The 15,094-nt window shown below is 66.2% G+C and overlaps 2 protein-coding genes across 5 annotated transcripts; both read left to right on the forward strand.

Annotated features, from left to right (window-relative positions):
- The first annotated feature begins 919 nt into the window (after window positions 1–919).
- NPDC1 (neural proliferation, differentiation and control 1) lies at window positions 920–7,039 on the forward strand. Of its 4 annotated transcripts, none has more exons than XM_060100983.1 (10): window positions 920–1,131; window positions 4,180–4,326; window positions 4,726–4,761; window positions 5,486–5,620; window positions 5,709–5,879; window positions 5,950–6,016; window positions 6,108–6,192; window positions 6,272–6,354; window positions 6,486–6,582; window positions 6,651–7,039. In XM_060100983.1, exons 1-10 carry the CDS (start codon window positions 1,020–1,022, stop codon window positions 6,717–6,719), a joined length of 1,002 nt encoding a protein of 333 aa, XP_059956966.1. In that variant the 5' UTR covers window positions 920–1,019; the 3' UTR covers window positions 6,720–7,039. The 4 variants fall into 4 exon arrangements, with proteins under 4 accessions (XP_059956966.1, XP_059956967.1, XP_059956968.1 ...); XM_060100984.1 differs by having other exon boundaries at window positions 6,275–6,354; XM_060100985.1 differs by lacking the exon at window positions 4,726–4,761.
- Window positions 7,040–11,935: 4,896 nt separating this feature from the next.
- Window positions 11,936–13,273, forward strand: FUT7 (fucosyltransferase 7). The gene is made up of 2 exons (XM_060101832.1): window positions 11,936–11,995; window positions 12,203–13,273. The coding sequence occupies exons 1-2, from the start codon at window positions 11,936–11,938 to the stop codon at window positions 13,271–13,273; spliced, it is 1,131 nt and encodes a 376-aa protein (XP_059957815.1).
- The last annotated feature ends 1,821 nt before the right edge of the window (window positions 13,274–15,094 follow it).

Genomic DNA, 15,094 nt, shown 5'->3' on the forward strand with positions numbered 1-15,094 from the left:
TCTGCTGGTGTCTGAGCCATTTCACAAACCTGAGGGCAGCCAGACCCGTCTTCGAAGTTTTGAAACACAAAGGGCTGAAAGGAAGCACCGTGCTGCCCCCCCCCCCCCCCCCCGCGCACTTGTTCTCTCAGTAACGTGAGCCTGGGAGGTTTCCAGGTGGGATGGGGTGCGGGTGCTCTCAGGAGGCAGCCGGTGGGGGGTAAGAGGGGGCATCACAGTGCTTGCTGTCGTGGGGCACCCCGGAGCTAAAAGGCTGTCACCTGGGCACCGTGGACAGCTCTCAGCTGGCTGTCATCAGTACCTCCAGGTCACTCTTGCCCCCTGGTGGCCTCACTGAGAGCGGCCGTCCCACTGCAACCACAGTGGCCACCGGCACCGACCTAGTTCTGTGCGTGTGTGTTTGCCTTCACAGTGTGTCTGAATGCCTGGTGGGTCTTTGCGCATACCTGGGCATCTCTGTACACCTGTCCAGCTGTGTGCGCCTGGTGTCCTTCCAGGTCCAGGCAGGTCCTCCTTTCCAGGAGGGTGGGGGTGGGGTGGGAGTTGGCAGCCCGAGAGGGACGGGGCCCGGGGGAAGCGCGTCCAGGGGAAACCCATCCCCAACCAGTCCCTAGCCTAGAGAAGATCCCCGGCAGCACAGGCGGCAGTGGTTGAGGCACCCGGAGGACTGGCTGGATGGGTGGGTGGAAGGGGGAGCAGAACTGGAGGGAGGGAGAGGGGGCGCAGCCTCCCGGCGCCGTCCCGCCCCCACAGGTGGAGCGCGCAGGCGCACTCCCGGCACGCGCGCCTCTCGCTGCCTAGCCTCCGTCCCGGATCCTTTGCCGCAGCGTCAGCGCCGCCGCCGCCTCTTTTCCTCATCTTCCGCCTCCTCGGCCTCTGCCTCCTCTTCCTCCTCCGCCCCTCCTCCTCCTCCTCCTCCTCCGCCGCCGCCGCCTCCCCCTCCCCCGACGCGGCGCCCGGAGCCTGTGCCCAGCCCCGGGCCGCGCGGTGCCATGCTGCCCCGGCGGCGGCGCTGAAGGATGGCGACGCCTGTCCCTCCACCCTCCCCGCGGCACCTGCGGCTGCTGCGGCTGCTGCTCTCTGGCCTCGTCCTCGGCGCGGCCTTGCGTGGTGCGGCCGCCCGCCGCCCGGGTGAGCGAGTGCACTGGGCGCAGGCTGCGCGCGCGGGGCGCCCCGGGGCCGGGGATCGCTGGGCGTGGGTCCGGCCGCGCGGCGCCGCAGTCGCCCTCGCCGCCCTCGCCAGGGCCCGCAGGCCTCGCAGGCCCCGCAGGCCCCGCAGGCCCAGCCCGCGAGCCACCGCGCCGGCCCCGCCTCTCGAGAGCCGGGTAAACAGGCCTGGCGGGGAGGGCGCGGCACCGGGCCGCCGAGGGGTCCACTGGATGGGGCTTCTCCCGGCTTCTTGGAGGCGAGCCTGAAGTTGATTCGATTCTTGTCTTTGTCTGGGTCCGTGAGCCTGGTGGGTCGGTGTCTCAGGAGGGCTCTCTCCGCGTCGCCCCGCGGCCTGGAGTCTGCCCCGTGGGCGTTTCTGTGTGTGCGCGTCTCGGGCACCGCGGGTGTGGGCCCGGCCCTGGGTGCCTGCCGGCCTTACTGCCGGTGTCCGTCCTGGAGTCGGAGTCGCAGTGCTGGTCGGTCCCTATGCCTCGGGTGGTGGACATGCGCCTTGCTTTGCTGCCATGGTGGGGTCTGAAGTTTTCTTGGGCATCTGACAGCTTGTCCCAGGCTTAGGGTTTTGCTCTGGCCTCAGTGGGGACAGGAGGAGCTTACAGTCTCTGCTTCCACACTCACCCTCTGCTCTGCAGGGCCCCTCCATTCTGTCTTCTGTGCTTGGGGTTGGAGGGCACCCCCCAAGGTAGACTGAGGCAGAGAGGGATGAGCCCAGGGTTCTGGGAGACGCTCCTGGCTCCCCAGGTGGGCACTGAGGTTCCAAAGGTCTGCAGGAACCCAGAACCCAAAATGCACTCTGCCAGGTGGCAGAATTGGGAGACTTCGTACCCATGACTTCACCCATTTTTCCTGGCAGCCCCATAGGAGAAGTGTTCTTAGCCCATTTTACAGATGAGGAAACTGAGGCACAGAGAATTGACCACTGTATGATGCCGCTGGGATGCTAACCTGGACAGTGCGTGTGGTCTGCATGTGTGACCTCAAGAGGCCAGAGCAGGGCAGGCGTCCTCTTGGCCACAGCACCCCTGGACAGAGGCCTGGCACCACTAGGGGAGGCTCCCAAGGAGGCCTAAGCGCCAGAGCATGGCTGGCCAGGGATGGTGGGGGCTGCCTGCTGATGGCCTGGCTCCAGGGCATACAGGGTGGGGCCTCCTGAGGAAATGGATTATAGTCCCTGTACTGAGCCTCTGGGGTGGGCAAGTGCCGCCCCAGCTGCTCATCAGCTTTGTGTGCGCCCAGATGCGGGGCAGGGTGCCAGGCACTCTCCAGCTGCTGCTGTTCCTGGGACCTCCTCCCTCACCCTGAGTCTGGAGCAGGGGCCTTCCCAGGGCTAAATGGGCAGCAGCCACATCCTCCCGGCGTGGGGGACTGGGAGTGGCGGGAGGCCCCTGGAACCCAGAGCCAGCTCTGGAACTCAGGCCCCTACCCTTGCTCTGGCACACTCTGGGTTCTCTGCACTAGGTGCCGGGACTGCATGGCTCCCCAGGTGCCCGGCTGGTGGGTAGGGTCCAGACGGACCAGCTGGCACAGGCTTAATGTTTAACTAGCCCAAGCCCTGGGCCCAGCTCACTGATATGGGTGCCTGCCAACCCAGGTTGTGCTGGAGGGGGGATCCCTGGGATGGGAATCTCAGCCCACTTGCCCACCTGCTGTAGGAGCTGCTGGAACTTCCTTGAAGGGATGCCTACAGCCAAGAGGCTGTGGGTGTCAGGTTACCAAGGAAACCAAGCCAGGCCAGCCAAAGTCTGGAGAAGGACAGAGCCGGCATTCCCGGATGCCCCATGTCACCCTCCTGCAGCAGGGACTGGTCCTGGTTCTCCGAGATGCGCCCACCCCCACCTCCCCAGACACCACTGACGGTTCTGCTGGGTCTCCCCCTGGCTCCACTGGCTCCGCTGTCCCGTGAATGGGGCTAGTGTCCCAGGTCTTGAGACATTCCCCGGCTTTTTTTTTTTTTTTTTTTTGTGATACTCAGGCCTCTCACTGTTGTGACCTCTCCCGTTGCGGAGCATAGGCTCCGAACGTGCAGGCTCAGCGGCCATGGCTCACGGGCCCAGCTGCTCCGCGGCATGTGGGATCTTCCCGGACCGGGGCACGAACCCGTGTCCCCTGCATCGGCAGGCAGACCCTCAACCACTGCACCACTAGGGAAGCCCAAGACATTCCCCAGCTTTGAGGCAACTCACCTGCTGCATGCAGAGAGGAAACTGAGGCAGAGAGGGCCACCACCCTCCACCCCCCAGCATCAAGATGGGAGCCTTGGTCACGTGTACAGGACACTGAGGTCTGGGCCCCAAATTAGAAATGGCCTGGCCTGTAGTCCCAGGCCCTCCCCAGTCCCTGGCAGTGGTGGCTGCAGGAGTGACCCGGGCCTGGTTTCTGTTTCCGAAGCAAGTGAGACTGGCAGACTCCGTCCCAAGTATCCCTAGCCCCAGCGGCTCGGCTGTGCCCTGGGGACAAGCCAGAGGTTAGATGTGGGGGCAGTGACTCGACCTCTGCTGTCTCCCAGCTTGGCCCTCTAGGGCTGTAGGAGGTCATGATGAGGTTTGCGGTGGCGGGGGGGCAGCCCTGAAATAGGAGACAGCCCCGAGGTGGTGGGAGGGAGCGACCTGGGCCCCCGCTCTGGGGCTCCCAGGTTGGGCAGGGGTGAGAGACTCGCTCTAGGACAGGTTGAGACTGGAGATGGGACTTGGAGCGCTGCAAGGCCCTAACCGGGAGAGCTCAGTGTTCTCTGGATGGTAGGGGACAGTTCCTGTGCGGAGAGCTGGCTCAGGTCTGGGAAGTGGACTCTGGGGAGGGGGTGAGGCAAGAGAGTTCCGATAAGTGTTAGGACTGTTTGTCTTCCTGGTTCTGATCCCCGGTGCGGGGGAGGAAGGGCCTACCCAGAACAATGGCCGGAGCCAGGCTTGGCCAGCTCTGTAGGGAGGGGTTGGGGTGGCCAGGACAGTCCTACTTACTGTGCAGGGGCTGAGTCAGGCTGGCCGTGACCCTGTTCTGCCTCTGCTTTCTTCTCAGATGCAGCCGTCTGTCCTGGGAGCCTGGACTGTGCCCTGAAGAGGCGGGCGCGGTGCCCGCCGGGTGCACGTGTCTGTGGGCCTTGCCTTCAGCCCTTCCAGGAGGACCAGCAGGGGCTCTGTGTGCCCAGGATGCGCCAGCCTCTGGGTATGGCTTCCTCCCTCCCCCACCTGGTACATTTGACCCCAGCCTCAGCTCTCAGGTCTCCTGCGCTTTGTGGGGTGCCAGGGACTCTCAAGTCACCCTCCAAGTGGCCTGGTGATCCTTTCCAGATGGCACCAGCCCAGAGCTGGGTGGTGGGCTGAGGCCTGGGGCAGTTAGTCCCTCCCAGGGCAAGAGGTATCCAGTGTGCTGGGGTGATTCTGGGAGAGGCAGGGTCAGAGTTCCCCAGGCTTGGGTCTCCGCAGGGTTGGGCCCTCAGGCACCCACTTCTCCACCCGCTGGGCCGCCCCTGCTCCTTGCCCAGCGACCCCTCTCTCTCCATCACTCACCTGTCCTGTCTGCTTGATTGCGCTGGCGGTGCCCTGCCCGCCGGCCTGAACCCAGAGTCTGTCGGGATGGTGCCAGCCAGAGTGACTCCAGGTGTGATGGGGCATTGCAGAGGGTGCTCTGGGGGCTGAAGAGTCGGGTGGGCTGGGAGGGGCTTCCTGGAGGAGCATGTTCCTGGCAGCGAGTGGGGCGGGGGCCTGCTGCAGAAGGCGCATGCTCTGCGCTCTGGGTGCTGAGCGGGGGTGTCTACTTGGAGCCTCTGTCCGGACTATGGTGCCCACGGCAGGGACGAGGGGGACCCAGCCACGGCCCCGCCCCAGCAGCTGCCCTCCCTTCCTCCTGATGACCTGGTGGGGGCGGGGGTACAGAATGGGGCTTCTCCGCATTCCTTGGGGGGTCCTGCTCGTCTTGACAGCGGAGGCGGTGGGCCAGGTGACGCATTGTCCCCGTGCTCCTCCCACTGCTTTGTGGGTAATGCGCGGGGTGTGGGGCAGGACCCCTGCCCTTCTCCTCCTGGCCTCTGCACGTTCCCATAGCACCTCCACCCCCTGCCCGCTCTCCTGGGAACGCTGGTGCTCACACAGAGTTCCCTTATTTGTCACCATGGCAACCGGGATGGCCAGGAGCAGGCAGGCTGGTACCTGGTCCTCTGGCTACAGGTGCCTGGGAGGAGCCTGGATGGAGAAGGAGGCCTCGGCCTGGGGACTGGCTCCCAGATGGGCCTCTCCCTCTCTCCCTCTCGGAAGGCTCCCTGTAGCTGGTGTTGCCAGGGAGGGGCTGGGGGCCTCTCCACCTGATGGCCCTTCACCCTCCCCAGGGGAGGGCTTGCCCCAGCCCAGACTGGAAGATGAGATCGACTTCCTGGCCCAGGAGCTAGCCCGGCAGGAGGCGGGGCACTCCAGGCTCACGGCCCCACCCCAGCCTGAGGGGCGACAGCGGCTCCCGGAGGCTGGTGAGACCCCGCCCCCTTCCCCTGTCCAGCTCCCCACCACCCTTGACCCCAGCCTGGTCTTGCTGTTTAACTTGCCTTCCCTCTGCAGCATCCACCATGGGGCTCTCAGAGCGTGGCCGGGGCCCCAACCTGGGCCTCCCCTCCACGCGGGGAGCGCCCACGCCCCGCACCTCCTCCCTGCGCTCCACCGTGTCATCTGGGCCTGTGCACATGTCCCCGCTGGAGCCGCGGGGCGGGCGCGGTGACGGCCTTGCCCTCCGTAAGTCTGGCCGGGCGGGGAGGCAGGGTCTTGCCCGAAAGGCTGCCCTCACTGAGCCCCCTCCCTGCAGTGCTGATCGTGGCGTGCTCCGTGGCCGGCGCGGCCGCCCTTGCCGTGGCCATTCTCTGCTGGTGTCGGTGAGCATGGGGCCGGGCTGGGGGCGGGCGGCCGGGCGGCCGGGTGGCGACCCCGCGGGTCTCAGGTGTGGTGTCTCCACTACACCCGCAGGCTGCAGCGAGACGTTCGCCTGACCCAGAAAGCCAACTACGCGGCCCCGCAGGCGCCCAGCTCCCCAGCCACGCCCAGGATCTCGGTGTGTGACCGCGCCCGGCCCCGCCCCGCCCCGCCCCGCCCCTCTGCCTCGGCCTGACCCTGTCTCCCCACTCCCGCAGCAGCCCGGGGACCAGCGGCTGGCGCACAGCGCGGAGATGTACCACTACCAGCACCAGCGGCAGCAGATGCGGTGCCTGGAGCGGTGAGAAGCCCCACCCGCCCCGCCCACCCCAGGCCCAGCCACCCCTACCCCGGCCCGCTGCTCCCGCCCCTATCCCGGGCCACTGGCACCTGGAGGGTGAGGGAGGACCCGACGATCCTGCGCCCACCCAGGCATAAGGAGCCCCCCAAGGAGCTGGCCTCTGCCTCCTCCGACGAGGAGAACGAAGACGGCGACTTCACGGTGTACGAGTGCCCCGGCCTGGCCCCGGTGAGTGCGGGGGTGGGCGGCGGGTGTCCCTCCCTTGCCCTGGACCCACCTAACGCCAGCGTTCGCAGACTGGAGAGATGGAGGTGCGGAACCCACTGTTCGACCATGCCTCGCTGTCCGCGCCCCCGCTGCAGTGACCCGAAGGCTGATGCCCACCCTCTCGTGGACGCGCCGCCCACGGGTGGGGAGGGGCAGGGCCCAGCCTTTCCCATTAAAGAGACTGTGTCCTGACACTCGTGTGCTTGTGGCTGGGGCCCCGGGGCGGCTGGGAACCCCTTGCGGGGACACTCGCCCTGCTGCCAGGGACCTTCTCTGCTCCTCCTTGCATCTGACCCCTCACATCTGGACGCCCCCTCACATCTGGACACCCCCAGTCGAGGGGAGGAAGACAACCCGAGAGACAAGGCATGGATTGGGAATCCCGGAGACAAGCCAATTAAAGTACATTTCAAAACTTTGGCTGGGTGTGCTAGAGACTGACCTCCCCCTCCCCCCGACTGGGGGCCAAGGTGGAGGGACCCTGGAGCGGGTCTCAGGCTTCCTTCCACACCCCTAGAGAGGTGGGATCTCTGTGCCCTTCGTGGGAAGACCCTGTCACCGCCTGCTGGGGAAGGGATGCTTTATTTTTCCTAGACAGAGGACCACCCTAACCTCTTTCTCCTCCAGGCCTCCCCCCACCAACACTTGTGCCCCAGAGCCGGGGAGGGGAGGAGTGCGGCGCAGGGCCAGGCCAGTCTGAAGTTGGTGCCCCTCCCTCAAGACCCCGTCCTCTTGTGTGATAAAAAGGGCTGGGAGCGGGCACCCCAGGCCTCCATTCCTGCCCTGTGTCCACATGGGCTGGAGGGCGGGGAGGGACGGCATGCAGGACTTGACTGTGGGCCCCTGCAGCCTATGTGGGGTGCATGCCAGGCAGAGGGACACAGGCTGCACACAGGTGGGTGGGCCAGGTTAGGGGACAGAGGTGGCAGGGGCCCTGAGTGTCAGGAGCTGGGTCTTGGTCCACCCCAATCCCCCGCCAAGGAGCAAGGAGGCCAGTGGAGGAGGAGGGTGACCTCCAGCTGAAGGCCCAGAGTGGTGGCCGAACTTCATGGTCAGAAGTGCCAGGACTGGGCCTGGCAGAGGGGTTTCTGGGGTCCAGCGGCAGTGGGGGCCTGGTGCACACGGTGTGGGTATCAGACCTGTCTGCCTCACCAAGGCTGGGGATGAGGGATGGGTTGGGTTCAGAAGCCCCTTAGTGATTCCTAGGGGTGGGGCGTCCAGAGAATGCTGGACCTCTGGCTCCTAGATGGATGGGGGCAGCCGTGAATGGGGAGGACAGTCAGATCCCTGAGGTGGGGCTGGGCTGGGGAAATGGGGTTGGCTCTGCTTAGAGCTAATGGCTTGTCCTAAAGCGGTATGTTTCTGGGGCTAGAGCCCACCCCTGACTCCTGGGCTGTGGCCTTGGGCTGGCCCTCAGCAGGAAGCCTCAGTTTTCCTTTGATGCACTGGTGTGGGAGATGAAATGGGCCGGGTACAGGGAGCTGGGAATGAGGGTAGGGTGGGATGCAGGCAGGGCGACGAGTACCGCCGTCCACTGTCGTTTAATCTGTATCATGAGGGGAAGTAGCCACGAAGAAAACTGGGGGGCAGGGAGATTAAGTTCTCACTCAAGGGCAAGGCACCCAGGCTGATCCGGCCCAGGCCAGTCTGTCTCGCCAGCTGGACCCTGCAGACCCAGGGCCGGCGGTTCCCCTGGAGCCCTGGGGTCAGTCCCTGAGCTCCTGGCACTTTCCTTTCCCACCTCGTGCTGGCCTGACCTGGGCAGAGAGCGGCCACCCTACATGCTGACCACTGTCACCTTCCAGACGACAGCACCTAGGCAGCAGGAGTGGGGAGCACGCAGCCCCAGCCCGAGGGGCGCCTCAGGGAGAGAGGGCCAGAGCCTGGCTGCCCAGCTGTCTGCCCCAAGGGTGGGCCTGAGCAGAGCCAAGTCCAGACACGTGCCCAGAAGGCCCCCTGGTGGCCATGCTCCCAGCCACCGGCTCTTGCAGGAGCGGGCTGAAGGCAGCAGAGGGAGCCCGCACACCCTTTACTCCCAGAGAGAGGGTGAGGCAAGGGCTCAGGGAGTGCCTTTGGGAAGGTGGGTGCCCAGGCTGGCAGGTGGCCAAGGGCACCCCAGGTTGGGGGTGCAGCTGCGGGAACAGCACGAGGGCAGTGCCGGAGGGCAGTCACAGCAGGCAGCAGCCTTCAGCCTCCCCGTGGACCACCTGGAGGCCACCAGCCCCTCCGGCCCTCCTTCCCTTCCTGCCCAGGCTGGGGAGCATGGCCACATCCTGTCCAGGGGGAGCTCCAGGACCTGCTGGGGGCTCCTCCAGGGCCCTGGGTGGGGGGTGCAGGATGGGGACTCGGAACCCCGGAGCATCCCAGCCACCCAGGCTGGCAGGAGGACATCTCCTCCTGGGGTCTGCAGCTGGGGAGGTTCCCACTGCCTAGGCTCTTGACTAGGGGGCCACCCCACCCCGCGGTCTGTGCCAAGCACCATCTTAGCCCCAGGGTCTATGCTGGGCTGTGGCGGTGTCACCCTCTGGCACCTACACTCGGGAGGACACCAGGCCAGGGAAGCTTCCTAAGAGCGGAGGCACACATGCATCACCGGCCCCCCCACCCCTAGTGAGAACTGGGTGGAGGTGGGTTGAGGGCTGCCAGAGGCGGGGCCTGCGAGAGTCCCAGGTGGGCTCAGGGCTCCTGGTGGGGTGGCCAGGAAAAGTGCTCGTGGGCAGGGCACCTGGGCTGGGGACGGGAGCAGCAGCTCCAGCCCCAGGGCAGCCCCCTGCGCCCCAGGGCCTGTGAAAGGAAGGGTGGTTGAGGATTTGACCAAGAGCAGGGGCCGGCTCTGCTGAGCTCGCCTGGGGCCAGTGGAAGTCAAAAAGCCAGATGGGGAGCGGGCATGGAACTCCTCGGGGCCTTGCGCCCGGTGAGTGGGCTGAGGGAGGCCCTCCTCCCTGGGGGACCCCAAGCCCCTGCCCCCGCTTCCCTGACCCAGTCCGCTGGCCCCTATCTCATTGCGGAGGCCGCCGGAGGGGGCATCCTCTTCCCTTGGGCCCTGGGCAGTGGGAAGCAGGGACCCTGGGGACAGGTGGGGGGCCCTCCAATCGGTGCCTGCCAGGAGGCTGGCCCTGGAGCAGCCCTGTGCTCAGCTGCGGGAGTGACCCTGTGTTCCTGGGTCCCAGATGCTCACGGGCTGCTAAGCTGGAGGTGGGTGCCCGCCTGCATCCCAGTGACTCTGAGGCCCAGGGCTGAGCTGGCAGGAGGAGGCCCCACTTTCCCTTTGACTCAGACTCCCTCACCTTTTCTTTTTTCCTCTGAGAACCTCTCGTTCTGACCCATCTCTGGGCCAACCTTGGAGCCCCATTTCCCAGCCAGCAGGTTCTCACGAAGGGTGGGGGGCAGCGACTGGCAGGCATGCCAGGGGCCCCTAGGAGCAGCAGACCTCGCGTAAGGGTGGGGGAGGTTCAAGTCCACCCAGGCAGGGAGCGGGCTGCGGGTGTGGGTGAAACCGGTGGCAGGGCCCCAGCCAGCCTGGCAGTGCAAACAGGAAGGGCAGAGGCTCTGGCAGCCAGGAGCCAGGTCACTAGCAGGCTGTGGTAGGATCAGCTCCTTCCTGCTCTCCCCCACCGCCCAAGGGGCGCCTGCCACAGGGAGAGGGGGTGGTCTCCTCCAGGGCCCCCGTGCCAGGGAAGAGATGCCTGGATGGGACCAAAGGCCCAGTGCCACTGTGGTCCTCTCCCTAAATGCTGGGTGCCGGAAGGGCAGGGCTGGCAGCAGCTGTCCGCTCCGGTCAGGGCCTGATGTTGCCGGCCCCTGGGAGCCAGGCCTGGCGGCTGCATCCACACCTTGGGCCACCAGATGGTTTCCGATAGATCTCGCAGCCCCCGCTCCGCCCCCCCCGCCGATGTTGCACAAGGCCTCACCGCAGCTCAGAGGTTATGCAGGGGGTGGGGAGCCTCAGAGGGGCCAAAGTGCCCCCCTTCTCCTGGACTTGCCTCTGTCCCCCTCCACGGGTCTGCTGCCAGCTCCCCGGTTCCTGCCCTGAGGGCAGTCTGGTCCTCACTGGAGGGCAGGAGTTGGGGGAGGCCAGCAGCCCCGGGAGCCCGAGTGGAACAGGACAGGGACTTCGGGGTGATGGGAGGCGCCCAGGATGGCATGGGCGGCAGATCCAACCAACGGTTCCTGGTTGCTGTTCCTTCCACGACACCCAGCCCGCAGCCTCCAAACACTGGACTGGCTTGAGGCCTTTAGGACACTAGCATGAGGGCTGGGCCTTGCCCAGCCACGTCCAGCCACGTTGAAGGAAGCTGATGGCTGAGCACAGGGTACAGGCCGGAGCCAGGGCTGTCCAGCTCCGAGGAACCAGAGCAAAAGGGGAAGGAACTGGACCTCCATGCCTGGGCCTCCAGGGCTGGCCGGACGGCGGGGGAGGAGAGGGACTCTGGACTTCAGCCTTCCTTTTCCTGGAGCGGGTGCCAGCCCCCTGCCCACGTCAGGGACAGAGCGACTCCTTCCCTTTCCAGCCTGGAAAGCCCCCTCCCTGCCCCCACTCCCACCCTGGGCTGTGGGACCTGGAAGAAGAGACCTGGAGCCCCCAAGGGCGGGCCTCCCACCCCAGGTTCCTGCAGCTCTTCCCGGCCGGCCAGAACCTGGGGCCCCTCAGCCGGGGCTTCCGCAGACACGGGTCCTTGGGAGGGGAAAGCCTGGCACCTGCCCACCATGGACATGTGCTGGGGCCTTGTGTGTGCAGACACTCCTAGGACCCCTGGACGGAACCCCTCTCTGGGAATCTGGGCTCCGGGACAAAGGTGTCCTAGAGGCAGCAGGGGTGGGGTGGGGTGGGGTGGAGTGGCCCAATTAGAAGCAAAGAATAGGAGAGACTTCAGCCTCCTGGCAAACAGCTGAGTGCAGCACATCTGCGGCAAGAGGGTCTGGGAGCCCACGGCGGAGTTGAGCGGGCGGTGAGCAGGGGAAGTGGGTGATGACACAGCACTGGGGGAGGTGGTGCTGGCCTGGGCTCTGCTGGCCTCCGAGGGAAGCATGCCTGCTCTCCACGGGCACCCCAAGCCTGGGCAGCAGGCAATAGCTGGGTGCTCAATGGCTGGGCCACCCTTCTGGGGCAGGGGCCACCTCCGCTCAGGATGGCCTCCCTTTCCCTGAGGTCACGCGGGCCCTCTCCTCCTCCTGCCTCCCATGCCTGCCCCGTGCGTCACCTCCAGGCCTTTCCAGAGGCCAGCAGGGGTGGGGGACACGGTCCTGGACCCTGGCTGGGCACCCTTCCTGTAGCCGCCTCCCCTCAGCAGCCAGAGGGGGAGGCGGGGTGAGGATGGCGGTGATGCCAAAGGTCACCTCAGGGCGGGGGCGAGGGCGGGACAGGAGCGGGAAGGTACCCTGGTTGCCCTCCTCCTGAGCAGATGAAAGGACAGCGTTTCCAGGTGGGGCTGGGTGCAGGGGCGCAGCCGTGATTTCAGGGCATCCCCATGCAGCCGCAGCTGTGATTTGAGAACCTCCGGCTTCTCGAGTAATTAATCTGGGAGCTGCCAATGCATAATGCCGGTGAGTGTGTGGTCTTCGGGAAAGCTTGGGCTGGGAGGATGGGGCCTGGGGCGAGCCCGAGGAGACAGCCTCTCTTCCTGTGTCCTGTGCAGGGGTCAGCCCCGCTCCGAGGCTTCGGGCTTTGGGGGGCCTGGCGGTAGCGGCTCTTCTCTCTGCCCTCTGGCTCCTGTGGCTGCTCAGGTCGGCCCCTGCGGGAGCTCCGGCACCCCAGCCCACGATCACCATCCTCATCTGGCACTGGCCCTTCGCCAGCCAGCCTCCAGAGCTGCCCAGCAATACCTGCACCAGCTACGGTGTGGCCCACTGCCACCTGACCACCAACCGCAGCCTGCTGGCCAGCGCCAATGCCGTGGTCTTCCACCACCGAGAGCTGCAGACCCGGCAGGCCCGCCTGCCCCTGGCCGAGCGGCCGCAAGGGCAGCCCTGGGTGTGGGCCTCCATGGAGTCGCCCAGCCACACCCGCGGCCTCGGCCGCCTCCGTGGGGTCTTCAACTGGGTGCTGAGCTACCGGCGTGACTCAGACATCTTCGTGCCGTACGGCCGCCTGGAGCCCCGGGAGGGGCCTGCACCGCCGCTGCCGGCCAAGAGCAGGGTGGCCGCCTGGGTGGTCAGCAACTTCCAGGAGCGGCAGCGGCGCGTGCAGCTGTACCGGCAGCTGGCGCCCCACCTGCAGGTGGATGTGTTCGGCCGTGCCAGCAAGCAGCCCCTGTGTGCCGACTGCCTGCTGCCCACCGTGGCCCGGTACCTCTTCTACCTGTCCTTCGAGAACTCCCAGCACCGAGACTACATCACTGAGAAGTTCTGGCGCAACGCGCTGCTGGCCGGCACGGTGCCCGTGGTCCTGGGCCCCTCGAGGGTCACCTACGAGGCCTTCGCCCCACCTGATGCCTTTGTGCACGTGGACGACTTCGGCTCGGCCCACGAGCTGGCCGCCTTCCTCGCCGGCATGAACGAGAGCCGCTATCGGCGCTACTTCGCCTGGAGAGACCGGCTCCGAGTGCGGCTGTTCGGCGACTGGCGGGAACGCTTCTGCGCCATCTGCGCCCGCTACCCCCACCTGCCCCGTGGCCAGGCCTACCAGGACCTCGAGGGCTGGTTCCAGGCCTGAACTCTGCCGGCTGGAGGAGGCAGGGGAGGGTGGCTGGGAGCCGGAGGTGTGGGCAGAGGCCTGGGTGTTGAAATCCAACCCACCGGCATCCGACCAACCCCCATGGGCAACCCACAGGCTGACTTGGGTGCTGGGGACGGAGGCCAGGAAGCAGGGGTAGCCTTGGCAGGCTGCCCGGAGGTGGAGGCGGGTGGGCACTGGAGCCACTATTTGGGGGCAGAGGTGCGAGCAGGGAGGGAGCAATGGGGGTGCATGTCGCTGGGGCCCATCAGAGATGAGAGGCTACAGAGGCCCTCCCTCCCCACCTTGATCATATCTTGGGCTGGTCAAGGCTGTCCTCCTGAGGTCTGTGGGGGCAAAACCTGGGCCCCCGACCTCTGTAGCCACGGTCCCCTCGTCTGGAATGTGCAGGATGGAGCCCCGCGTACAGACCTGTGTGGCCCGGACCCGAGACAGCCAACCAGCTTCTTGGGCTTTTGACAGCCTGCAGTCAGTCCCCTGGGGGAAGGGACACCAATCAATAAAGAAACAAAGGGCACGAATGGCATGACACATGTCGAGTCTGCTTCCCCCTGCCACCCTGGCCACACAGGCCTTTGTCCTGGCCGCATCCCGCCCTCTCCATCCCAGGCCTCTGTCCTCCCAGCTTCCTTCAGCCACACTGAATGGCACCGCAGCAGAGAGCCTTCCCTGACCCCACAAAGGCCGAGGGGCGGAGAGCAGCGGCCAAGGACAGAAACGCGGCTGGGGCGGGGGAAGGTGCCCCATGTCGAAGGCCTTGGGATTTCACTCTCAGGCTGCAGGGTGTCTGGGGTGTGACGAGGTTTTTGATGTGTGGTTCCCTCTGTCTGGTGGCTGGTGGCAGCATGGGCCTCGAGGAGGTGCCAAGGTTACTGCTGCAGCCAAGGAAGCCCTTGTGGCAGGCTGTGCGGGGGGAGGGGAGGCTGACCGTGAGCCTCTGGGTGGTGCTGACAGGGCCCCAGGAGCGCATTCGCCCCTGCCCCAGGTGGGGTGGGCAGCAGGTGGAGGCAGGAAGCTGCCCGCCCCCTTGGCAGTGGCTTGTGGGAAAGGCCCACCGGTGACTTCCTGCCCTGCCCTAGCCCTGGTACTGGCCGAGGAGAAGGAAGTGCCCTCAGGCTGCAGGGTGGAGTGGTTGGGGGATTGTGATCTGCCCCTCTTCCTGGGACTGCTTCTCCTCGAACTGTAAGGAAGGAGCTGGGACGGGGTGGGGAGGTGCGGCCCCCCAGATCTGCCACTCAGTTTAGGATGCGACTTCTCTGTGCAGCCCAGACACTGGACACCACTCGGCTTGCCCCTCCCGTTCCCAAGTTGGGAAACTGAGGCTGGGAAGAGCCATCAGAACCCACCGCCAGGCCTCCGTTCCCCGCAGGGGCTGGCCTGCCCTCTGCTGGCCTCCCTGGGAATGGACCTCCCCACCCAGCTCAGACCCGGCCGGCGTCTGTCCCGCCGCTTGGCTCTGGCAGGCACCAAACCACCTCTGGGGAATTCACTGGACCCCAGACTCCCTGTGCAGAGGCCAGACTCACTCTCGCATATAGGGAGAAAAATGAGCCACTCACAGAGGGAGCAGCCTCTGTCTCCCCGAACTCCGGCCTACCCTGGCTGCAGGGAGCAGTTCTCTCTCTGGGTCCCTTCCCTTCCTCGCTGGGCCCAGGGAGCTGCAGCCCCGGCCAAGCCCAGCCAGGCCAGTCCTGCTACTTGGTCACCAAGCGGCTCATTCACAAGGAACGCAGGAGACTCTTACAGGGGTAGGGCAGCCCACCTGCAGCCCCTCTCACCAGCCCCACCCCCTTGTAAGGG

The sequence above is a fragment of the Mesoplodon densirostris genome, chromosome 6, assembly GCF_025265405.1.
Source record: "Mesoplodon densirostris isolate mMesDen1 chromosome 6, mMesDen1 primary haplotype, whole genome shotgun sequence".
Classification (NCBI taxonomy): domain Eukaryota; kingdom Metazoa; phylum Chordata; class Mammalia; order Artiodactyla; family Ziphiidae; genus Mesoplodon; species Mesoplodon densirostris.